General features: G+C 40.9%; 1 protein-coding gene across 6 annotated transcripts in view; it reads left to right on the forward strand.

Moving 5' to 3' along the window:
- Positions 1 to 27,960, forward strand: part of LOC100707579 (LIM zinc-binding domain-containing Nebulette) — a 120,663-nt gene that overhangs the window by 17,777 nt on the left and 74,926 nt on the right. For 2 of the 6 annotated variants that reach the window (XM_019353100.2, XM_019353101.2), the window contains exons 3-4: positions 17,141 to 17,225; positions 25,792 to 25,899. In XM_019353100.2, coding sequence (XP_019208645.1) covers positions 17,141 to 17,225; positions 25,792 to 25,899 — 193 coding nt within the window. The other 4 variants (XM_025910610.1, XM_025910611.1, XM_019353095.2 and 1 more) reach the window with 3 other exon arrangements.

Raw genomic sequence — 27,960 nt, forward strand, 5'->3', positions numbered from 1 at the left:
CATGAACCAGAGACAAAGGTCCTGTCTACACAGCAGTATCGCTTAATGACGGGGACATTTTTTTAAGTTTCTGCGATCATCTGCAACTTTTACACCAAAATTTGTGGCACAGACCGCTCCTCTGTGGGTGAAGGCAGAAGCAGGAGTTATGTGCCTGGAAACTGGAGTTGGTAGTTTAATCTGGAAGATTATTATACTTACTGGTAGAGGAATCAACGATCAGGAAACCAGCACAGGTTCTCACCAATGCATTTATTCTTAATCCTGTGTTGGTGTACCCGAGTCAGGCAGAGTTTTGTTGTCAATTAAATAAAGATTTTCTAAGGTCTCATTAGGTCAACATAAAGAAAGCTGAGACTTCTTTTAGTTGCAAAAAGGCCTTAACTTGCTTTTAGTGAACTACAAAAATCTGAGGGATGCACTACAAAGGACGTTCAACACAGCAAGACTTCCTTGTGTTAGTTGGCCCGGCGATAACAGGTATCACGACGGTAGCTACAGTGCTTCAAGCTGTATGTTCACCAGTGTTGGGTAAGTTACTTTAAATTAGTAACTTAGTTACATTACTAGTTACTTCTATCAAAAGTAACTCAGTTACTTCAAGTTACTCGTTACTTTCAGAGTAACTAGTTACTAGGGAAAGTAACTTTGGTTTTACTCATAATTCTCTTGTTAATGTGTTTCTTCCGTAACTGGATACCCAGCAAGATTGCCAGTCTTCTATCTTGCTTACTTGCCACAAGTGCACTTTGCCACCTACCAATAGAAAGGAAAAAATAGTCTGCATATTTCCACGAGAGAAATCCCACGCCTGGACCATCATTGACCGCCGCCATGATTCTAGCCTACGTCACAGCGTCATGTGCGCTTTTTACATCCAACACAAAAACTGCAGTCGTGGTGCTTTGATTGTACTCAGAACTCGGAAATTCTGGCTTCCGAATAGGAAGATGTAGGTAACACCAGACTGCAGATGAGCTGCATCCAGAGCTGGACTGGGACAAAAAATCGGCCTGGACATTTTGACTAGAGACCGGCCCACCATTATAGGAAAAATCATAAAGCCTTTGAATGAAAACAAACGCTGTTGTGACAGTGATGTACACTGTCACAATGGCCTGTATACAAATACAGGCCATTTACTGTTTTGATGGTATATATGTATCAATCTATAAATCGTTTGTTGTAAGATTCAGATAATTATTTATTAAATGCTAGATATTTTAAATGACATAACAAAGAAAAGTATTTCTTTGTGCCCCCCTTTCCCTGTTAATGCCCTACCTGGCCCCCTGGCAACACTTTGCTAGACCCGCCCCTGCACAGTTACCAGCTGTCAGCTACGTAGAAAAGGATCCTGGTGTTATTTGTCTCTCAGAAACAGTTCATAACTTCCCTTCAACTCATTCATGTCACCTAAAAGGTAAACCTGTTTCTCCATCACCTGTTCAGCTCTGATGATTCAGTAAGGACATCTCCTGGTTTCATCTTCATGTTTCCCTCTCACCAGATAACCAAACCGATATCATGACCAGCAGCTTTACAGCTGTGGCTCCAACAAACATCAGCTGATACTAGAAATTAATATTAAATACATTCTAACAACAGCTGATCAAGCTTAAACGTGCTGCTGTTGTTTAACGCGACATCCGGCAGTTTCTTCTTTCTGGCACAAAGTGGGCGATAAACAAACAAGAGAGAAAAGCCGATCAGCTGATCATTGATCAGTTTCATGATTGAAGTAGCAACAGGAGAGGGAGGGGAGAGAATGAGAGGAGAAGAGACAGCTGTGCAGCAAAGACACAGAATAACTCCAGCTTTGTGTCTTTTTCATTATAGCTGAATTATGGGACAAACTGTGTTCCTTTTCACCTCAATACCAAACACGTAATATTTTCTCTGAATACAAGACGATTCCGTTTTTTGGGGGGTTGGCAACTCTACTAACTAACCTTATGAATAAATAAAGTTCAACATCAGTAACACAGCACCCACCCAGCTGTATATAAACTCCGTCATGCTAGCTAGTACGCAGTACGAGTTATTGTAACTGACTGTAAAAAGTCAGCACAACAAAAATAAACTCCACCTAAACTTGGTTTATATCTGACCCAGATAGACTGCAGGTCATAACTTCTTACCTGAAGTTCAGTTAACCTGACGCTCGGACCAGCAGCCGCCTCGGGTCTCTCCTCCTCCTGCCTACCTTTCCCTCATGCACCTCCTGGCCTCCACCACTTGCTAATGTTACTGAATCTGTGGAAGCTCCGTGATATCCACCACACGAAGTAACGAATAACGAGCCTATCTACAACGTTGGAGAAACATGAACATTTTATTTGTACTGTATAATCTGCAGATTCTGACAGAAATCTGCAACTATCCTTTGAAGCACCGCTCCTCTCTAAAACAGCAATAGGGATCATTATTAGGCCATATGTAAATAACAAAAAAACTTTAAAACTTAAAGCAAAATTGTGAAACATAAAGTCCGAAGTCTTTATATTAAGGGCCATCAGTCAAACAATACTGTTTGGTCTGGGTCTAAACAGAGCACGTTGTGTGTGACGTCTTCTTTTGCGCATGCGGGACGCTTTGAGCGTTCATACTACAGGGAGTGCAGAATTATTAGGCAAGTTGTATTTTTGAGGAATAATTTTATTATTGAACAACAACCATGTTCTCAATGAACCCAAAACACTCATTAATATCAAAGCTGAATGTTTTTGGAAGTAGTTTTTAGTTTGTTTTTAGTTTTAGCTATTTTAGGGGGATATCTGTGTGTGCAGGTGACTATTACTGTGCATAATTATTAGGCAACTTAACTAAAAACAAATATATACCCATTTCAATGATTTATTTTTACCAGTGAAACCAATATAACATCTCCACATTCACAAATATACATTTCTGACATTCAAAAACAAAACAAAAACAAATCAGCGACCAATATAGCCACCTTTCTTTGCAAGGACACTCAAAAGCCTGCCATCCATGGATTCTGTCAGTGTTTTGATCTGTTCACCATCAACATTGCGTGCAGCAGCAACCACAGCCTCCCAGACACTGTTCAGAGAGGTGTACTGTTTTCCCTCCTTGTAAATCTCACATTTGATGATGGACCACAGGTTCTCAATGGGGTTCAGATCAGGTGAACAAGGAGGCCATGTCATTAGTTTTTCTTCTTTTATACCCTTTCTTGCCAGCCACGCTGTGGAGTACTTGGACGCGTGTGATGGAGCATTGTCCTGCATGAAAATCATGTTTTTCTTGAAGGATGCAGACTTCTTCCTGTACCACTGCTTGAAGAAGGTGTCTTCCAGAAACTGGCAGTAGGACTGGGAGTTGAGCTTGACTCCATCCTCAACCCGAAAAGGCCCCACAAGCTCATCTTTGATGATACCAGCCCAAACCAGTACTCCACCTCCACCTTGCTGGCGTCTGAGTCGGACTGGAGCTCTCTGCCCTTTACCAATCCAGCCACGGGCCCATCCATCTGGCCCATCAAGACTCACTCTCATTTCATCAGTCCATAAAACCTTAGAAAAATCAGTCTTGAGATATTTCTTGGCCCAGTCTTGACGTTTCAGCTTGTGCGTCTTGTTCAGTGGTGGTCGTCTTTCAGCCTTTCTTACCTTGGCCATGTCTCTGAGTATTGCACACCTTGTGCTTTTGGGCACTCCAGTGATGTTGCAGCTCTGAAATATGGCCAAACTGGTGGCAAGTGGCATCTTGGCAGCTGCACGCTTGACTTTTCTCAGTTCATGGGCAGTTATTTTGCGCCTTGGTTTTTCCACACGCTTCTTGCGACCCTGTTGACTATTTTGAATGAAACGCTTGATTGTTCGATGATCACGCTTCAGAAGCTTTGCAATTTTAAGACTGCTGCATCCCTCTGCAAGATATCTCACTATTTTTGACTTTTCTGAGCCTGTCAAGTCCTTCTTTTGACCCATTTTGCCAAAGGAAAGGAAGTTGCCTAATAATTATGCACACCTGATATAGGGTGTTGATGTCATTAGACCACACCCCTTCTCATTACAGAGATGCACATCACCTAATATGCTTAATTGGTAGTAGGCTTTCGAGCCTATACAGCTTGGAGTAAGACAACATGCATGAAGAGGATGATGTGGACAAAATACTCATTTGCCTAATAATTCTGCACTCCCTGTAAATCCCAGTAACGGTTAACGCATTCCTGATTTTGGCATAATAACTAGTTACCGTGCTCGTTACCACAGTAATAACATAGTTACTGTAACGCGTTACATAATAACGCGTTAGTCCCAACACTGATGTTCAATCACATAAAGACAGATGTTTCACACATCACATGACTCTTCCTCCACACAAAATGATCCCTGTCACTGCTACCTTTTCAAATTAGAGACTCTATTAAATATGATGATGATAAAATGGTGGTAAAAACATTTTAAAACTTACAGAAAAATGTAACACTGCATATAAAACAGTGGTAAAATAAAGTTAGTTATTTCTGTCATGAAAGGCACATGTTAGAACTCTAAAACACTGAACTGGAAGGATTTAACTCTTCCCCTGTAATGATGGGTTTTGACACCTGAGTATGCATCAATAGAGACGTGGTGTGAAGACCATTAGAATAGTTTCCAGGTTTACAGTCAAAAGAGATCACGCTCACTGACTTCTGTTGCAAACCAAGTCATTTTTTTCTATAGGAAGGCCTGAAATATGACAGAAACCGCTCCATTTAGAAGAGAGCTCATGAGCTACTTCTAATCAGCTTTCAAAAGGGTAAAACGTTAAACATTAAAGGTTACTGTCACTCAATAAAGGAGACATTTAGAGTGTTGTGGAGCACAGTGGTTCCTGATCTTGGTGTTGATGCTGCTGGTGTTTGTGTTAGTGATGATATTATTATTGATGGTGCTAGTATTGATGATGTTGCTGTGATGTTAGTGGTGGAGGTAGTGTATGTGGTGTTGCTGCTAATGGCGGTAGTATTGATGTGATGGTGATGGTGCTATTAGTGGTGGCAGTGTGTGTCTTGTTGATGGTGGTAGCATTGATGTTATTGGTGATGACAGACTATGTGATGATGTTGGTGGTGTTGGTGTGTGTGATTTCTCCTAAAAAGAAAAAAATCATCCATCGTTAGTTCTTTTTTACATCTTTCTCTGTAGCCCTCAGTGTTAAACTCAGACTTCTTCTAATCTCAGCTGTGGATCTTCCCAACAGGCTGCTATTAAATCTTCTGACTGATAGTATCTCTTACTTAAATAAGCGCAGCCTGAATTAATTCCCTTCATGGCCTTTTATCTGGGCCTGCCACCAACACAAAGCCACGAGGAGTGGTTAAATGGTGGCAATGAAGGTGAACTAATTAAACTGAAGTCGACAGAAGCTATGGTTCAGCAGCTTTATCACTCCACTGTAGCAGAGGATTCAGCTTAACTCTATTTAAATAGTGACACAATGGGGGAACTTTATGAAGCCAGCCTGTTGAAGTAATGGTAGTTTGTCAAAGCTGCTGGCCCATCACCTTTACACATGATGTGTCCATCGGGTCGTGGCAGTCTGCCGTTTTTGAGTGACACCATTATCTGTTTCTGGGTCCTAATGCTCCTTTAGTTCCCAAAAGCCAACAAACATCGCTGACATTTAAACGTCCTCCAAATAGTCTTGAAGTTGAATTTCATATTTATGCAATTTATTATCTTATTTATGCAGATTTTTACTGAATAAAGGAATTTTGGAACCTTCCAAAGTGATTTTATTCAGAGCCAAAGAAATTTCTGCCCAGGATGCAAAAAAAGCCATTTAAAGATTTTTACTTTGTGGTTCATTTACACAACCATAAAGGATATTTTTGTCATTCTAGTGATCATACATAACACAAAAGTCCAACTCAGAGCCAAAAACAGCTGTTATATCGGCTGTTTAGTACATGTTCAGTCTGCATATCTAACAAAATTAAAATTGTCTCATTTAATCAACAATCAACACAGAACAAAAGTCTTACATGCATGTTGTGATCTTATTTCATCCAGATATTAGTTTCAAGTTTTATCCCTCAAATTTCTGAAGTAGGTGATACATCTTAATGTGACACCCGTTTCTAATCTGACACTCAGTTCGCTGCTCAGTTGAACTGTCAGATTTACAAACATGTAAACGATTGTGGGATCCACACATAAAGACCCTGGCCTGTTGGTGGGATGGCCTCACAGCAAGAAGGTCCTGAGTTCAATTCCTTCTTGCTGTGATGCAACAGTGCTAACCACTGTACCACCATGCTCCTATGCTGTTATGTATTTTTTTGTTTATGCATCCTGATTTTGACACTTTTGAGTCTCACAATTGTGAGTTAAATAATAAAAAATAAAAACAGCCTCGTCTTTTGGGAGACTTTTGAAATACGTTAAGTCTCCATGCCCCATCTTTATTCGTACTTCCACTTTCTATGTTAGCGGGTGAATAACTGCCTTACAGCAGTGAGTCAGTGACACTGATGCTTTCATAAGTGCTCTAACAGCAGAACAATGTTGCATCGTTTTTCATCACTTTAGTAAAAGGCATATCTGTTTCAGCCTGAAACTGGGAAGCTTTGGAAAGCTGCTTTTTGCTTGTGTTCATTTATTAGTTCAAGTTGATTTTAGCCCACTTTCTCATGTACTTGACCCCAGAGACCACCAGAGACCGCCATTACTGGTTGGCGGCATCAAATATGTGCAAAAGCACACAATGTGCCAGAAACATGCCCGCTGGAGTTTTTTCATTTATTGATTAAAGTTAAATATTCATTTAATATTCATTATATTCAATATTTATTTAAATATCAGTCAGGTGAAGCTCTTCCATAGCTTCATGGATGTGGATATCTGAGTTTGAAATCAGTGGAATAGTCCTTTAGTAGATCTGTTGCTGGTGGTCCCAACATGAGACCAGCTGTGACGTTCAGACCTGAGCCGAGCCGAGCCAGCTCAGAGAGAAGCTGTTTATGGAGGATGACGCTGCAGCACCTCAGAGTGTGACCTGGGATGTAATGAAGAGGTGTGTGTGTGTGTGTGTGTGTGAGAGAGAGAGAGAGAGAGTTTCTGTATCTATAGTGTTGGACTGCTGTTCCTCCTCCTCAAGTTTTGCATTTTTCAGAGTATTTTCATTAATTTAGTTTGATGTTGACTTAAGATTTTCCAGGAATCTACAAGAAAGAAAGTAACATATACTGTATGTTTATATTGATGGGTTTTTTTTACCTGAGTTTTAATGTTTTTAATTATTGAAAATCCATTTATAACATCTTTATCTTCCTTTAATGTTTGTCAGGCTGAAGCGTTTGAAGCTCTGCACTCTGGCTATGATATTTTGTATCTTGAGGTTTCTCCTGTGACATCATATGCACATTACTCAGAGTTATCCACGATATTGGACATGATACAACTGCTGGTTGCTAGGGAAACGTGTGTAGTCACCAACTGGTTGGCAGTGGTTCGTGGAGGTTGGCGGCTCTCGCTGGGTTAAGTCGGTTGCAAAGAAGGAGCTGATCACTTGTAAACCTTGAGTGTGGCACAAACTGGAAAGGGAGGCAGTTTGCCTTCAAAGTAAAAGTTGCATCCTTAGAAACATGTTGGCTGCAACCTTTACTTTGAACCCAAACCTTCTCCATTTCCCGTCTGTGCCACTTTGTGCAGTCAGTAATTCACCGTACAGCAGGCACAGTATTTTCCCTGCGTTGCATATTTTATGCTGCTGGACACTGAGCGAGGTTTGCAGCAGCCAAGTCTGTCCTGAGCCCACACTGAGAGTTTCATCAACACCTAAGCAGGAAGGTGGACCGAGGCCAGGCTGACCGGCGAGCGTGCACACATATTCAGCCGTCAACCCTGCCCTCTCTTCTTCCTCTTCTTCTGTCTCGCTTCCACTGAACAAAAAAGTGTTCTGACAGAAACTTCAGTTTCTCTTTTCTAACCTGTCAGTATGTGATCACGTGGCACCGCCCACCTGTCCATTTGTTGTTTGTGTTGTTGATGTTGATGGGGGGAGCTGAGGACTCTGCCTCACCCTCATCACGCAGAAAGCCTGGATGAGCTACAGTGACAGCAGGCTTGATAACAGCTATGTCCTCTGCTCTCTTTGTGCTGTATGTAAAGACCAGACAATATTAGAGAGAAAACTTCAATAATTAGATGATAAACTGTAAGCGGCACTTGGTGATTGTAGGGAGGAAGAGCTCTCATTGAACAGGAAGAGATCTCCTGCAGAACCAGGTTCATGGAGAGGCAGCCATCTGCTGTGACCATTTGGATGGTAGAGGGGATTAGGAGAAGAGAAACAGGACAAAAACACAAACTACAGGAGAGGGACGGCGAAATGTAATGATGTAATAAAATAAAATATCAGAATTGAAAAAGATGAGTGGAGCAGAAGTGCTCAGTGCATCCTGAGATGTCCTCCCTAATCTCAGACATCGAGGGTGTCTGTCTCCTGAACTACGCCTGCAGTTCTGTTGGGATAAAATGACACTATGAAGGCTTTAAGATATAATTTAAGAATAATTCCTGATTGTTCAGGACTTTGTATGTGAAGAGAAGGATTTTAAATTCTGGATTAAAAAGAGAGCCAAACGAGAATAGCTATGGGGAGCAATTTTGTCCAGAGAGATAACGTTGCTGTTTTACTCGTTTCCTGGGTGTGGTCCCACTCAACCACCTGATTTAAAAGAATTACAGTAGATTCCTCATTTTTACAATGTTGCACAGATGAAAGTCCAAGTAAAGAATAGTAGATATCATGTTTCAAGAGTAATCACACCTCAAGAATATGTTCAATCAACCTAATCTTCGCTGTGATAACCATCCCTGACACTTCAGCTCAGTCTGTAGATTATTCAAGGAAAAGGGGGCAACATTCTGAGAGCACAGACTTTACTCATTTAGTTTTATTTAACGGTGCGACAGGACCGAGATTTATATGTAAATCCAGTCAATAAATGAAAGCAAACCTTTTTGTGTAGATGTTGGTGTGATGACGTCAAATAACATTTCTTGTGAAACTATCACACTTAAAAAAAAGTGTGTGCAACAAATAAACCTCCAGTCCTTGTGTTTAAATGTGAGAACATGATGTAGCGTTTCTTTCTGGGGCTCAAACACACACAGACGCACACAAACACGCACGCACAAACACACTGTGTCTGAATGCTGAGTTAGAGTCGTGTGCGTCACTGCTGCTGGGAGAGTGAGACTGTCGCTTGGCAAATGCCACTGCAACATCATAGACAATGGTAAATCTAAATCTGTATCCACAACACACCCACTGCATCTCTCAGACACACACACACACACACACACACACACTCCAGTGTACTGTAAATGTGGTGTCTTAACTGAGCAGTAACAGAAAGGCAGGATGTGTCTGAGGGTATTATTGGAAACAGTTTAAAGGACACTGTGTGTGTGTGTGTGTGTGTGTGTGTGTGTGTGTGTGTTTCTTTATGTGGCCGAGATTATTTTTAGTCCTTACATAGACGAGAGCGGCACAAACACCTCAGTGTTTGTTTAGCACTGTGTGTTGTTATCCTGAAAATTGTGTATCTGTGAATGAGAGAGAAACACTCCATTTCCACCTTTATCTCATGGCCGGTCTTGCCAAACTTCACTAAATCACTGCACCTGAGTTCTGCAGAGAAAAAAGGGGATTTCCCTGATCCAGCCATCGCAGAAGCTCCACCCACCTGCTGCTAGAAAAGCCTGTTTGTGAGGAAGAGCCAATCAGGAGCTAAAGAGTTAGATGGAAGATGAGCTGAGGGGCTGCATCATGCCCCAGTATCAGATAAAGAAGGATTATTTTGAACAGTGAATAGTGCAATCAAATAAAACTGTGGAGTTTGAACTGACCAAAAAAATTCATGTATCGCAAATTATCTGCAGCTGATGTAGATCCCAAAATGTAACAGGTGTTCTTGAAGCTGTGGGGTGAGGGATGATTAAAGCAGTAATGTCAAACTCATTTCAGATCGTAGGTCACATACAGTTAAAGAAAATGTGTAAACAGTTATGTGGAAAATGTTTGTTAATTAACAAAAAATATCAATTTTATTGTTTATTTATTCATTTAATTGATTTGTTTTACTGTGGAGAAATTGAAAGATAATTAAAAAAACAGATTTTTTTATGGTTTAACATGAAAGACGTTTTCTGTCATTTAATTGTTTATCATGTACATAGTTATGTTGTGTATGAACGGTCTTTATGAGTAGGAAAAACTGTAAAACATTTAAAAATATAATTAAAGGTCCAGTTGGCTGGATAGGACTGGCTGGCTGACTCTGGCCCCCGGGCCTTATGTTTGACACCCCTGGAGTAGAGCGTGGTCAGTAGTTAGAATTCTAAACGGTAACACATTTTTTACTGAATAGGAAGTTTATTTATTAGTATCTTTAGTTTTTTTTGGTTTTGTTTTACTTGGTTACTAAAAAGCAGAGCTTATGTGAAGAACAGAGCAGACTGCTTGTCTGCTGCAGGCGTCTGGATGTCCACTGGCTGTTAATGACTTCACACAAACAGAGTTTTTGTCCTGGGCTGCTTGTCCAGCCAGAAGCTGTGTGTGTGTAAGTGTACGCGTGTGTGTGTGTGTGTGTAAGATATCCCACAGAGCCAGTCTTTGTCTCAAAGGATTGGGTTGCGCCAAATGAACAAAGCATTCATGGTTGCCAGTAGATACGGGAGCAGGTGAAGTGAAACTTAATGCCGAAATATGTGTGTGTGTGTGTGTGTGTGTGTGTGTGTGTGTGTGTGTGTGTGTGTGTGTGTGTTATTAATAAGGAAGCAGAAGTGAAACACACAACAATGTTTCCAGAGCTTTAGGCATTATTCGTTTGCCTTACAGTGATGTCCTGGAGCCTGGTCTTGGCCTTCACACTGAGTTTTTATTGTATATTCTCGCAAACTAATCCCCTACAGAAAGCATGTTTCTCTCTGGAGGGGTTATAAGAAATATTCAAATAGATCCATATAAGATAACATGCACTGACCTTTTTGTGGCCTGAAAAAATAGTTTGATACTTTTTTTTAACTGCCCTTCGTTAAGTGAGGACATCTCAATATTCATCACTGACAGGAGCAACAGGAACAAGTTTGTTTTCAAAAACAAAAAAAAAAGAGTCAAAGTTGCTGAGCCAAGTATTCCTTTAATCTTAAATAACAATGACTTTATGAATTGTTGTAATCGTTTGAGGAAAAAAAAGTCACAGCAGTTGTAGATGTATCGTTAAGTACATTAATTTTATTAACTCTTTTCTCTCTTATGCATCTTTCTGAGCTCAGTTTAACTTCAATAATGTCTTCCTCTAAACCATCAACATACCTTTTAGACCCCATTCCTACAAAACCACTCAAAGACACCTCACAGTTAAGTAATTCTTCAGTTTTAATTTCGATCAGTCTCTTCATTAACAGGTTACATACCACAGGCTTTTAACATGGAGGTAATTAAGCCATTACTTAAAACCTCTTACTTCCTGTCTAGTGAACAGAAACCATAGAAGCTGTACGGTCGAACGTAGTTAGCGTCTTTGTAACACAAAGTGGGCGGTTCCCGAGTTAAATTGTGTAACTGCCAGTTACAATGAAGAATACCACTGATTCATTTGTGAGCCGGTGGTAAATAAATTATAGGGTTACCTAGGCAACCAGAACCTGGAATGTGTACTAGCGACTGACTGTAAGCAACAAAGTGATGCATAACGAGTAAATTGCTTCCTGTGTGGCCCCCCGATAAGTCAGCAGAGTAACAATGACTTCAGAGACTGGGACATTGAAAAAATTGGAAGAAATTGTTTAAAAAGAAACGATCACCAGTCCAAGGATCTGGTAGATCAATGTGAGGACCAATGTGAGGACTAAATGCATTCTTGAAAAAGCTGAGGTGTTGCTCTGAAGCACACACACACACACACAATGGAACAAAAAGAAAATCCTGTGCGGTACTGTCATGGAGCCAAAGACTTCAAATGTCACAGAAGTTTCAAAACAGAAAGTAAGACAAAGAAAATCAAATGACAGGAGAAGAATCAGAAGCAGTGACTGGTTTGAAATAATGCTCCTGTTTGTTGGTTTGTGCAGCTCTTCTAGATTCATACAGGTACTACACTTCTGAGTGTAAAGAAAACACAGTGAGACAGCCCACTAAGTAAAGATGATGATGACTGTTTATGTCCCTGTTCAGACCACAGCACAGTTATGCTGTAATTACAAGGTTAAACTGAGACACAGAAACAAAGTGATGCTGTTCAGTACTCAACAACATGCTTTTCATGTTGTTCAACTACAGCGCAGAAACACAGAGGGGAAAATAAGCGTGCTAATATCACTTAACAGTTTAGTATAACTACTTAATTTATAGCAAACAAACAGGAAACATGCATAAAAGTATTCACAAGACATTATCTGTGATTCAGTTACTGATGGACTCATTAAAAATTACATGAGCAGGCTCTCTCTATCTGGATATGAGAGAGAGTGTGTGGGAGAGGAGTGAGAAAATGAGAGTGGGAGGAAGAAAGAGGTGAAGTAGGAGGAAGAGAGGAGTGAAGGACAGTTCGCTGAAGTGGTCAAACTCAGCTGCTGAATACGCTGGTGGCAGCGATGATTCACTCACGCTCAAAGAGAGTTACGAGGCTTCTCTCTGAATCAGCAGCTGAGATCGACTGGTCGCTGGGCTCCTCCGGGGTTTCCAGCCTGCTCACAGGGTGCTGTAGTCAACAGCGGATACATTACCTAAACCTGGACTCAATGTAGAGACAACCTTTATGTTGTTATGGCTGTATCTCTTCTTGTGAAGCACCACAGTATTACCACAGACTGTATATAAAACATGATCTGACTGAGAAAACTGGACACTGAGGAGTAGCCACACCTTAAAGCACCCCCCCCTCATCATCCATTTTACTCTAAATTTGACGATAATTTCAACAGCAAACATCACATTATATTCAAGAAGACCTGAAAGTAGCAGTTGACGTGATAAACTCATCAGGAAAATATTCACTGAGATCAGAACTGAGAAGTGAGACTTGGGGTAATTTTCCAGTTGATTTCTCTACAGTCTGACTTCGATTGAGTCGCCCTCTGTTGACTGTTATAAACAATGCAGGCTGTGGCCCTTCACCTGGAACCTATGTTCATCTTTTGTATATGCTCTAAAAACACATGTATATAATGTCTATATAACTATAAACTGTTAACAAAATTACCCCAGTCTAATAGAAATATCATTTCTTCCTGGAACCAGCAGGTTTAACATGTTAGCATGTCACATGTGAGCCTCTATGTTCCACACTTTAATCTGATTCATCTCGGCTGAAGCTGATCTCGTAGGAGCTATGATCTAACTTTTCCAACTGCAAAACAGACATTGGATTTCATAAATTAGGCTCATCTTTGCACTAACAGATTTGATTTCACATAATAAAATGCTGTTCCCTTTATAGAACATTTTAATGACTTTAAGGAAACATTATAATAATAAGAATGAGAATAATTAAATGTCAAGTAAAGCTGCAAGAGTTTGTCAGCACCACCACTGCCAGTGGAGGATTACCATGAGCAGTGGTTAACATCTGGTGTTGGCTGACTGATTGTGAGATCAAGACATTGATGAACACAAATATGACTTTAAGTTAGACATAAAATGAAAAGGATGAGGTGGTGATGGCGGGTTGCCAAGTGGTTTGTAGATGTAGAACAATTATAGTCAGGCTTAAGCAGTTAAAATGGCTAACCCACTTTTTCCAAGTTGGAGTTGTAGAAACCTGATGTGAGCTGACACTGACCACATTTATTTCACCTTTTTTATTGTATTTTAATTTTAGATCATTGGTCAGACAAAACAAAATATTCAATAAATGTCAGGATTCAACTTGTGTTTTAAAAGTTAGCTTGAATGATCTATTCAACCAACAATCACAAAGTTATCTATGAAGAAATAATTGTTACGTAGTTTTGTTTACTCAGTGTTCAATCGGTGATTTTTCCAGCGGGTCGAGTGTGTGATCAGGTTCAGTCAGGGTTTGTATCAAACGCTCAGTTTAACTTAGTTTAATATATTTTGTAAAACTGTCAGAGGTGCTGATTAAGTTGTAGTTTGTGTTGTTGTTTAGTTTGTGTTGGCGTGTTGTTCCTCTGCAGTGTTTAAGTCTAAAAAATGTTGTTAAAGCTTTCAGAAATGTCCTTAGACATCTCAAACTGACTCATGTTTGCCCAGTGGCCTTTGTGTCCGTGATTCAGTTCTCTGTGTGCTGAGTGTCGTTTTTCATGCCGTGTTTCGGTTTCTTCCACCCACTGCGCGTCACCGTTACAAAAGCAGCTCCACGACTGAGCCTTGGAGCTGAGCAGCAGCTATCAGCATGAGACAGCTGTGACAGTTTGCTGACAGTCAACAGTTTAGAGGGAGCTTCTTTTAGGTGGCACGAGGTCACTCAGTGAAGTTCAAACAAGCCACAAACTAGAACTTTTGATTCATCCATTTTTCTGGAAAATGGTTGATATTTTTGATAATTAGTTGCCAAAAAGTTATTTTCTTTTGTTGCTTTTAATATCAAAGCATTTCCTCTCTTAAATATGTATGCAGAGTTTCATCAGTGCTCCAAAAGGGAGACCTTCTCGCTGTCACAGCTGCTTTTATGTCAGTTATAGTTGAACTAGTGCCATTACAGGAAGTAAGCAGCAAACATGGGCATATGTTAGTTTCTCATTTTGACATTTTTTTAACATGCAGGGGAAGGGGCATATTTTAACCAAAACCATGAGAGGACGAAGGCACAAAAACAAACAACGAAAAAGCCTTACATATGATGAAAGCTGTAGGGGAAAAAAACCTATGAGACAAAGGAAGAAGCCAAGACCAGGCTATTTATACACATAGGTACACACTGATTGAGAAATGAGTCACAGGTTTTAGCAGCTAAAGTCGGGCTGATAATGTGGAAAGGAGGAAAAGACAGGAAGTACAAATACAATGAGGCATAGAGAAATAAGAACTAGAAACACAAAGGAGAACAAAAAACTAACATTTCAAGGTCCATGACAAAATCAAGTAGATTTTAGTGCCCAAACCAGCAAACTAAATGAATCAGCAAGAACTTAAAGGACCAAACAGGACATGAACCAGGACATTGTACAGCTAATGACACCATCACCCCTCCAGCCTCTTGAATTGAACTGTGTATGTCACTGAAAGTAGAACAATACAGACACCAAAAAACACCAATGTTATAGAAGTGAGGGCAACCACTTGTCCAACTAGGTTTTGAGGACCTGGAGCCTATCCCAGCTGACTTTGGGCACCAGTCTCTCCCATTTTGTTGCTTTTGGATTTGTTAGTTTCCCCTCACAGATTGTTAGTTATACCAGATTTGTGACGTTAGCATCTACCATTTTTCTCCCCGGGACACTGGATCGCATTTTGAATCCAGAAGCAACAAACATATTCAGGGTTTCATAGAAAAATAACATTCTGTTTTTTTGAAGAGCATTCATCATGAAAGATGCAAAATGAGGAATAAAAGTAGCAAAATGTTAAAAATTAAGTCAAGCCAAAACATGAATTGCTTCAAATAAGAGGAACAAGGGTCGATGATCGATGACCTTTACAGAGAAACTTGCTGGTTGAAACTGTCCAAGGATTTGTTTGAGGACAAAGCTGTTACATGAAGCTTTTGATATCAAGTGTAGGAGTGTGAAATCTCTGTTTTGTGGGGGATTTGGTGAGTTCTTCCAATAAAACATTACATATTCTCTGCATAGATAAGAGAAGGCTCGAGGTTTTGAGGGCGATTTGAGATTTTAAACCACTACATTTATGCTCACTGGTCCTTCCTTCACAAAACTATCCTTAAAAGCTCAGAGAGGGTTTCTCTTTGTGGGCTAAACGCCAGTTATACTAAAAATATATCCTCAAAGGTTGTTGGAGGTGGTGTGTGGGAGTGTTTTCCACCTCCGTCTCCCATCCACTCTCTTCATACGGTAGTTACTGAAATCCATTGTCCTTCATGCTGTGGGTTCCTGCAGACAAAAGCTTCAAATTCAAACTCTGTTCTTAGATACGGAGAAACGAATGCACCAAAGGCTATTAATAAGAGATGGAAAGGTCAAGTGAGATAACTAGAGTAATAGCACAGTGCTCCTTTTTAATTTTACGTCCTCTTAATGGGTCATTGTTTCTGCTAATGTCACCGTCCTGGTGGGTCATTAACTCATTGAGGTGACTCACAGGACACAAAGGGCTCTGACATTTTTCAGCCCATTGCCTTTATTATTAAAGTGGGCTCAACATTTGTATTAAAAATGTTCTTCGCAGTGACAGAAACAAAGATGTGAGTGGTTACAGCTACAGGTGAGGACTATCGAGGATAAACAGCGTCGAGCACATTCAGTAGAAATGTATCATTAAAAGGTGCAAATGTGTCAGTGGTGAGTTTACAGCATTTCTGCTGCTTCTAAGCACTCAAATATTTATTATTGTGAATTTTCTGTATTAGCATAATGACTGTTTGATGAGGCAGATTGCAAACCTTTAATAAGATGTTTAAATGTCACGCAGTATTGACTTTTGTCAGAGTAACTCAGATATTATTTTCAATCTCAAAACTTTTTAAGGATTTCTAAAACATGCGTGCTGTAGCAAGCAGCATATCCAGGATCTTTTTGGCTTATCTGGCTTCACTTATCCGATTCTTTCCTTTTTCAGACATTCTGTTGTAGATGTGCTGCTGTGCTGGGATCATTGTCCTGTTGCATGACTCAGTTTCAGCCAAGCTTTATCTGTCAGACAGACGGCCTCACACTAGACTCTAGAAAACTTTGTTATACAGAGGAGTTCTGGGTCAACCCAGTGACTGCAAGGTGCCCAAATCATCACCCCACCATCACCTCGCGGACAGCTGGTGTTTGCTGATATTGTGTGTTTGTTCTCTTTTGTCCTAATGAGATTGTTCCAGAAGTGTTCTGCTTTGTTCGCAACTTTGCAAACCTAAGATGTGCTTCCATATTCTTTTTAGAGAGAAGAAGAGGCTTTCTCCTGGGAACCATTTCAAACAAACCGTAGTTTACTGTCATGAACTTTCACCTTTCATGCATGACCATGCTCTGTCTCATTTCAGACATTACCCCAAGACATCATTCACCATCGTGGCCGACACTCCAGAGAACCTGAGACTGAGACAGCAGAGCGAGCTGCAAAGCCAGGTAAACACACGCACGCACGCACACACACACACACACACACACACACACACACACACACACACACACACACACACCAGGCCTCAGATGTGTGTACGATGCAGGAGAGCTGCCATCATCTCTGACCTGCTTTGATGATGATGATGGTGCCATGTAGTGTTCGTCTGGTTGGCAGGCTCCTTGTTTTCCCCGCAGCTCTGATTCGCACTCGGGTACTTTGACTGTGATCAGAAAATGTATATAAAAGCCAAATGCAGTGTATAAATAGACGAACTTCCATCACATTCTCCTCGTGTTGCCTTCGGGAAGCAGAGCTGCGCACCTGAGTGTTTGTTTTCGTCTCTGTGCCGTGCCAAAGGGGAGGAGACATGAAGCTAAGAAGGTTTCACCCACATCAGGGCTTCATAGCGTGACCTTTCAGTCAATTTAGGTTTTGACTGGAGCTTTTTCCCCTTTTCTTTCTTCAGTTTTTCTCAGTGTGCCCAGTCCTATGGTCCACATTTTCTTTACCCATTTTCTGGAAATGGGTTTAAATTTATGCTATATTTGGATGGAAACTTGGCAGCTGAAACCCGCAGATCAGCCTGTTTGCCCAGATCCACTTCAGTCATCAAGTCAAGAAACATAATTACTCTTTCAGCAGAGGCTGGGACAGCTGGTACTCTACAAATGACTGCTGTATAGTTTGGTCTTGAATAAAACTACATCCATTGTTTTTAAAATGACAAATCCTCGTAGATTAGGTCAAACTGTTTGATGCCCTGATGTGGTTGAAACCCTCTTAGCTCCTCCTCCCCTGTGGCACGGCACAGAGATGAAAACCAACGCTCAGGTGAGCCGGTAGAAGCTGTGCCGGCAGTTCTGCTTCCCGAAGGCGAGATGAGTCACTGTGCTGATTTACTGACACTAACTGATGCAATGGACATGTGAGAGAATCAGCCAGCTATCTGTGCCATATGTCCTCATCCAGTGTGTGTGTGTGTGTGTGTGTGTGTGTGTGTGTGTGTGTGTGTGTGTGTGTGTGTCAGCCCAGCAGACTGCAGTACAAAAGGACAGATGTCCGCTCAGCAGTCTGCTGGAGGGGGCGTGCTGTTTGGCATGCTCATGTGTGTCTGTGTCCTGCTCTGTGCCAGTAAAGACCCCTCCATCAAATATTTGTCATTTACAGACCACAGTTTCACACATTCGTGTATTCTGTCCCGTCTCCTGCTGCCGTTTATTCTTTTCACTCATTTCCTCTGCTTTGATTTGTGGAAATTGTAAAAACCAAATATTTTACATCAGTGATTTTGATTTTAATGCCCTGTTAGTGCAGACTGCTGACATCATCACTGTTGCAATGTTGTTTTGATGAGGGGATCCAAATTCTCCTACACACATGTGAGAAGGGCTTCTTCCTACTCTGCCTTTCATAATAAGAGTCTTTGAAGTATGCGCTGGTGTCGTCAGAGCTGAATGCAGGACTCAGCAGGCTGAAATCCAGTCAAAGATGAATGTTTATTTAGGCAGTAAGCAAAGTGGAAAATGTTAAGCTAATCCAGAAACACAGGTGAACACACAGGGTAGCACAAGGAGAAGCATAACGGAAACTGAAAAGACACTTTATTAGGAATACCTGCTCAATTGCTTGTTAATACAAATATCTAATCAGCCAATCACATGGCAACAACTCAGCGTGTTGAGGCATGCAGACATGATCTGGGCAAAAATGGCTTGTTGATGGCAGAGGTGAGAGGAGAGTGGCCAGGCAGCTACTCAAATGATCACTCGTTACAAGCGCGGTATGCAACAGAGCATCTCTGAACACACAACACAAAGAACGTCTGTTTAATCTGTGCCGGTTAAAGAAGTTCTGAAAGCAAAAGAGTGTCCAAGCCAGTATTAGCATGGTCTACCTACCAGTATTACCAGTATTAGCATGGTCTACCTACCAGTATTACCAGTATTAGCATGGTCTACCTACCTAGGGTGAGGAAGGAGGTACAGCTGAGTATAACTGACACAGGTAAAACAGTTACGGGTGGGCTGACAGACATGTAGAGCGAAGAAGACAGGAAGTAAACCAAGAACCTAGAAAAAAAACATGAAGCTAAACTTCAAAGTAAAACAGAGACAAGCCTCAGAGACACGACAGCAGAGACAAGCTCAGAGCTGAGGCAGAGGGAGGAACAACAGGGAAGCACTGAGGGAACTAAAACTACTACAAACAGAACAAGGACATGAAACCAAACACAGAACGGCAAAAAATTCAGCACTTAAAAAAAAAACGTAAATAAAAACAACAAAACACTCAGTAATATCACAAAGGATTAGGAAACTATGATTAAAATAAAAAATTATCTTTGTTTCTTAAAGTTATGAAATGGAAGATTAACTTATTTCTTCTGATTTTTGCTAATAATGACATTTTTTTTAAAAAGTCATTATTATGTCACAATTATAATAGATGCTGTTTGGGTTCAGACGAGAGCATGAAGCTGCTGCACAGAAAGTGCAGCTGTTCATCCAGGTTAACTGAAACACCGCACAGCTGCATGTAGCAGGCATCACTAAAGCTAGAGACAGAGTAGGGCACTTCCTTGTATTTCAAAATAAAGCACATCCTGTGAGCACTTTCCATAAGAATACTAAATTATTATTATTATTTATCATGATCTTTATTTAGGTCTAAACACTTTCACATAAACAGCGTGCTTCAGAATTCCTTTGATAAATATGTGAAACCAAATCATCTAAACCAAAATAAACACTTTTCCATCTCTTGGCACTGGTTGGCCTTTTACATACAAAAACATTGTCAATATCATAAAACCACAACAGACCAAAGATATAGATCCACATCGACTGAGGGGAAAATAAATGTTTTATTTTGTACAGCTTTACAGACCCCACAGGTCTGTGTAGCTGTACTATAGTCTCCATGGTTTGTACACTGGATTCATATCAGCAGAAATGGGTTAAAGATCCACTAGCATCTCATACATCTATGCAGCAGGCAGATGTGGAGTGGGAACCACTCAAATAAAGAAGGTGCATCCCTAAAATTTCAACAGTGGTGCGTTTGTATCTTCTCCTTTTTGGGTGTGGAGGTTAACTGAAATAAACCTGGAATAAACTTAAATCAACATCAATATAGATGTAAAAACTTTAATGTGTCATTTTTAGCATTGTCTTTGTAAAAGATGCTTTTTAAAATTCCTGCCCTATTCCCGTGTGCCGTGTAGAAGGTGGAAACAAACCCTCTTCTTCCTCTTCTTTATTCCTGCCCACTCGCCTGCTCTCACTGTAGGTCATGTTTAAGTCTCTTTATATTAGCTCTGACGCTCACAGGTTCTGCTTCAGGAAGCTGATTGTAACAAACAGTGACACTGTGTAGCATCAGTGTGCTTACATTACACACACTGGGAAACCCCACATATGTTCAGCACTGACCTCGTTGTGTAATGGCACAGAGGAAAGGATGAGACATGATCGTGTGACCTGGTTATGGTTGGCGCTGTCTGTCTCAAGCATGTGGATTACATATAGGAAAATCACAATATAAAAATCTTCATGTTTTTTTCCCCTTGGAAATTGCATAAAATCACCAAACAATGATTTTGCACTGCAAACCAAAATCATTTGGTTTTCATTAAAAGTTATTGTGAGATCAAATGAACAGCTCCTGTTTTATTTGGTCCGTCTGAAACTGCAGTTTTTCATCGTTCGGTCCAGCTGATCACTCATAAAAACCTAAACAGCCTCACAGACCATCTCACACAGTCCTGAATGATCAGCCTCAGCACATTTTAAAGACCTCGTAGTATCTTATTAACCTAATAGAGCACTTTGCTCTCAGACAGGCTGACTTGTAAATGGTAAATGGTTCTTATATAGTACTTTTCTACTCGACCACTCAAAGTGCTTTGTACAACATGCCTCATTCACCCATTGACACAAGTACTTTTGTCTATGTTTTTTCTGCGTAAGTGCTTCCTATCATGAGCTGTTCTAACTCCAGAGCTGCAGCCACCCCGATGTGGTTCTTTAACTTTCTAAAAGTAGACTGGGATGCAGTGGAACCAGCTCCCAGTTTGTGTAGCCTGTGTACTTCAAGGATTAGCCTTAAAACATCCAGTATTGATAAAGCTTATTTTGAGGGCTGGATCAGGTGACCCTGGTCATCCCTTAGTTATGCTGCTTTGGTTCAGGCTGCTATGGGACAAACCCTGATGCATCTTCACTCCCTGTTTTCACCTTTTGTCTTCTGTCTTCTCTCTGTTGGAGTTTGTTTTGTCCAGTTTGTTGTCTGTGGTCTCTCTATGCTCCATTTCTCTCTCCTCTTTCTTTCATCCCCCTGACAGTCGAAGCAGATGACTGCCCCTCCCTGAGCCTGGACTTCTCTTCCTGTTAAAAGAAGTTTTTTTCCTTCATTTCATTACCAAGTGCTCCTCATAGAGGATTATTTGATCATTGGGGTTCTTCTTATAATAGTTTAGTAATAGTTTTAATTGAAATGTGAAACGCTGTCACCTCAAACCGGACTCATACAGGACAAAGAGATCTGTGTTCAGCCATTTCTGTAACTTCCTGAAACCAGTGAAGCAGATGAAGTAACCACGACCATATAAAACTATAAAACTGTTCCACTCCAGTCTAAAAGGAGGAGGTAATGTTACAGGCTACAAAAAAGAGTCCCCACATACAGCAAAGGACAATCAACAGTGCATGAAGTTGTGCTGCTGTCAGTTGTGATTTAGTGCTTTGCAGATGAGATCACTGAGTCGTATCCACAAACTCTGTAAAAGATTGATGCTTTTCCATCGTTGCCATCTCGGTGTTTTGACATCAGACATCAGAGCGCAGGTGAGAGACTCACAGAGACTTTTTTTCACTCTAATATCCAAAGTGAAACCAGCGATCGTGACTGTAAACTCATCGGGAAAGTTCACAGATTGATGATGACAACTGATGGTTGTTCTTAGATTTCTATTCAATCACACTTTGTTTTGAAACCAAACAAATCGCCCTTTGTTCATCGTTAGTTTCATGGTGACTTCAGTGTAGAAGCCACATTAGTTTTATTATATACAGTCTACGGTCAGAACTGTGGAGAAGACGTAGCAGTCTTACCAAGTTAAGCAACAAATAATTTTAATTAATTGAATGTAAAAAAAAATGAGCCAGACTGGCTGAAATTAAATGCACTCAACCAATCAAAAATGGTCAGCCATGCAAGCCCCACCCCCACAGTCTACTTTTGTCCAGTTTCTCGAGTGTGTGTGTGTGTGTGTGTGTGTGTGTGTGAGAGAGAGTGTGTGTGTAGTTTAGCTCATTAGCTTGTCATATTAGCTCTGCAGGGAGCCTCGGACTGATGAATGGGGATTTAATCTGCTTTGTAATGAGAATGGGGGCAATCACTGTGAGAGCAGAATAACAGAACACACACTAACGCTATGAGTCATATTCCTGCGTTTTATAGCCTTATGCAACGCTGTTCTGAGGGCTAATGGACTGTTACTGATGACTGATAGGCACCAGCAGGATGACATTAGGTCCAAACGAGCTGCAGAGTGTTTCCTCTGAAGGTCGAGCTGAAGTGCGGGCGGGACCGGAGAAAGAAATGACCGCCCGCTTGTTATCGTTGTTGTCTGTGGGCTCTAAATCATCCACTCTGCCTGCTGCTTGGCAGGGACACAGCACTGGTTTGGCTGACCCTGACTCATTTACAGACCTGTGATCAGAGTCAGCCTGCCCTCATAGAGAAACAGGGTCCTGCAAACTGAAAGTGAATGTGTTAAACTGTGTGGAGAATCCTGAACATACAACATGATTCAAAACTAAAATGTAAAAGTTTTAAAGAGCCGATTAGAGTCTGTATCCAAGGATAAAACAGGAACACCACAAGAAATCATTCTTTTAAAACGTATCTGCTCATTTAAATGCCCGCAGCGCACTTCAGAAACGCTGAGTTAAGGGCATGTTTACCGCTGAGTTGCATCACCTCTTCTTTTAACAAGACCCTGCAAGTGTTTGCCTTTTAAAACTACAACAATTGGTCTCCCGAGTTCCCAGATTTTTTATCCCTGTTGTTTGATTTCAGCTGCTGGGTGACGGGACGGACGACAGGCGGACCAGTTTAACAGCTGTGCTGTTGGAAAATGTGGAATATGTGTCAGTGTGGAATAAGCAAGTCCTTTCCTGAAAAAGATGTTGTCTGGATGGCAGCACATGTTTCTCCAAAGGCTCAGCATTAATGAGGCCTCCACAGATGTACAAGTTACCCCTGTCCATGTGTGCTGATGCCCCCTCACTCTGTCACAGGCTTAAGATCCAGTCCCACCTCTCTTTATTCCACGGCTTGTTGTGATTGGTCAGACTGGAGTCAGAAGGCGACAGTGTTGCTGGATTTGGATCTTTGCACAGTTGAGTTCAAACTTTGTGTGGATGCAGTGATGAGTTCACTGACAGTGGTTTTTAGCAGTGTTTCTGAGCCCATGCAGTGATTTCCAGCACAGAATCAGGTGTGTTTGAGTTCTGCCTGAGGGCCTGAACATCAGTTACTTCTCTGGATCTTTGATGATAATAGATGATGAAACCTTACATTGAGAAGCGTGATTGTTAAATCGCTGAACTATTTGAACATGCTGTCTGTCACAGAGAGGTGAACTCCTCCCCATCGTCCCTTCTGATAGTCTCAGGCTCTTTGGGATGTCCTTCTTATACCCTGTCATTTTACTAATCAACACCATCAGTGTTGGCATGGTTTTATTTTAGCTCTGCACGACGTTTCCGGTCTTTTGTTTCCAAAAATCATTGCATTCTGTTTTTATTTACGCCTCTCACAGCGTCTCGCTCTCACTTTTTTGCAGACTGGGCTGTATGAGTCTGAGTTTCATTCATGAGTTGTTTATCAACCTCTCAGTGGAAGCTGTGGCTTCAGAAGAGATCCATGAAGTGAAGCTTTCTGAAGCCACTCTGGATGATAATCTTGTCATCTCGACTTGTTTGCAGCCATAATGTCCTAATCTTCACTACTGTGTCATTCGCAGCTTTATCTCAGCACAAGGCAATTTTAAAAGAAGTTTTCCAAAGTAGCAGCTCTGCTTTCAGCCATTTAATAACCATCAATCAGTCAGATAAACATTATTTTAGGTACACCTGTGGGCCTGAAATAACTTTTCCAGATCATTAGCCAAACTGTCTCTGTGGGACTCTGTGAGGAGTGAGAATAGTCAAGCAGTGAAAATCAGCTTCTAAAGCCAGAAATAAAACCTTCTTTTCTTTTCATATCCTGCAGATCGAGTTCCAAACGTACGCGGGGCAATTACAGCATATTTAAAGTCCTTTTCACTCTGTGTGAAGTTGATTGTTGCTGCGGCCTATCTGAGCGCCGAGTGGTGTAATTATTTCTTACTGTGTGGGCTCACTTACAGGTGAAATCCACCTTCAGATATCATTACACGTCATCACGGTTTTGTTGCTTTCATGAGACCGTACCTGAATTATGTAGTTAATTAGTTCGTGAACCACATCGTGATCGCAGCCGTCTGCGGATCCTCATCCGTCTTTTCTCCCAGAGGAAACCGAACCACTGCTCTTCTTAAAGCCTTACTGCATAATGAAAGAAAGTTATACACTGTCTCTGAGTTTGGATACTTCTGTTACTACACTTCCACACAGTCCTGTTTGTACTCTCTTTTTGACAGGCAAGTTGTGCTGGTATTGGAAATGACTGTTGGAAGAAGTTCTGAGTTGTGACTCCCTTGTGTCGGTTTTCTGAATGGATTTTTGCATGAGGTGTGTTGTTGAAACTTTCTTTCAGGGTGCTGATGAAGCTCATGAGGCTCAGCAGGTGAGTCTCACACTGTGAGGCTGCAGAGGCCTGAGTTTGAATCTGCCCTGAGGCAGTTTACTGCAAGTCTTTCTCCCACCTCTCCTGTCTCGTCTAACTAAATAAAGCCTTAAAACACAAACTTTATAATATTTTTCATGTTTTGTTTTTCAATGTAAAACACAGACATAACACATACATTTTAAAGCTAAGCGGGGATAACTTGTGCCACAGAATAAAATGTTAAAAACATAGTATTGCACCATTTAACTGCTTAATTGTTCAGTCAGCTGCTGCTTTTTGCAACTTGTCGGGTGTCTGACTACATAAAACTGAAGTCTAAACTAATGTAATCCTCCTACTGGCTGAAAATAGTTTAGTGGTTTCCATGATTCTTCGGTGTGTCAGTGAGTGAGGCTGAGAAATGCAGCTCCAGTGTTTCATGTTCATCCTTTTGACCGTTATTTGTGCACCACCTGCGTACTTGCTGTGCTCGTCATGTAGCCGCACTTGTCAGTGTGAACACGCTTGTGCACTGAAAATAGCAAGTGTAAGTGTGGAAGTACTCGACTGGAGACGCCGAGCTGGTGTTTGTTTTTGTGCAACAGTCTGACAGACGTGGACGAGCTAAATATTGCAGCACATCAAATATAGATAGAGTCCTGTCAGTCAAACTGCCACATCGCTGAGAGACGCTTTCATATGATGACTGTCCCTTTGATATGAAGTGTCTCGTCCCCTCTGCTTCTCCTGCAGGTGAAGTATAAGAAAGACTTTGAGGAGAGCAAAGGTCGAGGGTTCAGCATCGTGTCCGACACTCCGGAGATGCAAAGACTCAGAAGGACTCAGGAGCAGATCAGCAACGTATGAACACACACACTGACACACACTAAGCTACTGTTTGTCGCTCTGTATATGAGAGTGTGTGTGTATGTGTGTGTGTGAGGATGCACTCTGGTCGGTGAGCACAGTCTCTTACACGCACACACACAAAATGCCCTGCAGCGTTTTGACGTCAGCTGTTTGAAGAGGAGCATCTTCTACAGCCATTAGTGTAAGTGAGCACGACTTCCTATTTACTGAATGTAAGCAAAGTAGGTTACATTATGAATGTTTCTGACAGGCAACAGAAGAAGAAGAAGAAGAGAGGTTTCTGGGAGAGAACAGAGGCAAAGGGGAGCGTGAAAGGCCAGAGTGCACCACTGCAGGTCCATTCAGGGCGTGAAGAGGAGAACGATCTAAATGACTGAGTAATAACACACGAGTCTTCAGACAAGCTAGAAAAAGGGAAGACAGAGAAGTTTGTGGATGTTTGAATGTTGTAGAATAAATTGAATGAAGTTTGAATTTATTACCAATAAAGATTAAAAACTATTGAGTGTTTTTACAGTAAATGAATGATTTCAGACCTGCAGTCCAGAAGTTAGTTTGTCAGTAATGCAGAAGTTACTACTGTTGTGATGTTGAGTCGTTTAAAATCAACATTTAATGAACTTTATTGTTTGTGATAGTTTTCTTTTTGTGGTGTGTGTGAGAGTGTGTGTGTGTTTATGCACACAGATGTTCTACAGATGTGTCCTGATGACCAGACGACGCTCAGTGGATGATGCTAAGGTCTGTTTGTTCTCCTTCTTGTCTCCTGTTTTTAAACCAGTCTGATTGTTTTACTTTTGTATTTCTGCATTTATAAAACATGTAAAACCAGAAGTCGTGTCTTAGAGAAATTAAAAAAATTGGTCATGAAGTTAGGATCATGCACTTCTGCTCCTAAAAAGCCAAAATCATCCAGCACTGCTGCACTTTTTACTAACTTTACTGTTGCCAATCATGCTGGATCTCCTCCACCGATTCAAAATATTCAAAACCATTCAAACAATTAAAGAATAAGCTCATAATAGTTACATTGTGACACACTCAATAAACTGTAAAAAAGCGTGCTCTGACTTATTATCTCTCTTTATCAGTTCAAATATATGTTAACATATAAATTATATATATTCTTGGAAGACTGGTGGACTCTTTGCCTTCATGTTCTTCTAGAGATTTTCTTTAGTTTTGTCGTTAGTGGGTAGTGAAGTGCACTTGTGAAGTTGTGCTTTTGTGGATTCTGGGAAAAGTCAGTGTGGAATGTGTTTGGTTTCATGTAAGTGGAGCAAACTAGGAATTGGGAAAATGCTACTTTCTATTTGCAGAGCTGACCTTTGTGATTTTGGTTTATATATTATTAGATCTTGAATGGCTTGTATGGTTGATTTATTGGAACTCCATTGTATTTTTTCCATGTATTATCCTGGGAATCAGGGATTGTGTGATTAAGGAATTACTGGATCCTTTGTGGAGTCTGATTCTGTCTTTTGGGTCCATCGTTTTGTGCAGATTTGCCCTGTTTGAAACGCCCAAATGGAAAACTTCTCACTAACAACAAAAAAAACAATCATTTGAAATGTAACATATAGAGAAATTTGCATGTATAGTTTATGGCTAAAACAAAACCCAACTTGACTCTGTGCATGTTGCCAGTGACCTGCTAGGTGTTAAGAGGTTAAATGGGATTTAGTAAAAACTGACATGTGTGCAGAAAATTCTCAGATTGATTTATATTCAGTGTCATTTTCTGACCTGTTTCCATCCACAACATCTGAATGACAGTAGATGGTTGAGATGTGTCATCTGTTGGGAAACCCGCTCACTGTGCAGAGGAAAACCCCTCAGATTCCCTGATGTAGAATCTGCCCAGGCTCAGGCCAGTTTAACCAACCACCATCCATCTATGAATCCTGTCATGTCAAGTTTAGGTTCAACGCTGTTTGTAAACAATTTGGAGAAAGGAAAAACTGACGTGTTAGAATTGTAATTTAGATTTTTGATTTTCATATATAGAATGAGAGGTGAGGTATGCCCAGCACGTGTCCTCGGTCCATCACA

Source organism: Oreochromis niloticus, linkage group LG9 (genome assembly GCF_001858045.2).
Source record: "Oreochromis niloticus isolate F11D_XX linkage group LG9, O_niloticus_UMD_NMBU, whole genome shotgun sequence".
Taxonomy (NCBI): domain Eukaryota; kingdom Metazoa; phylum Chordata; class Actinopteri; order Cichliformes; family Cichlidae; genus Oreochromis; species Oreochromis niloticus.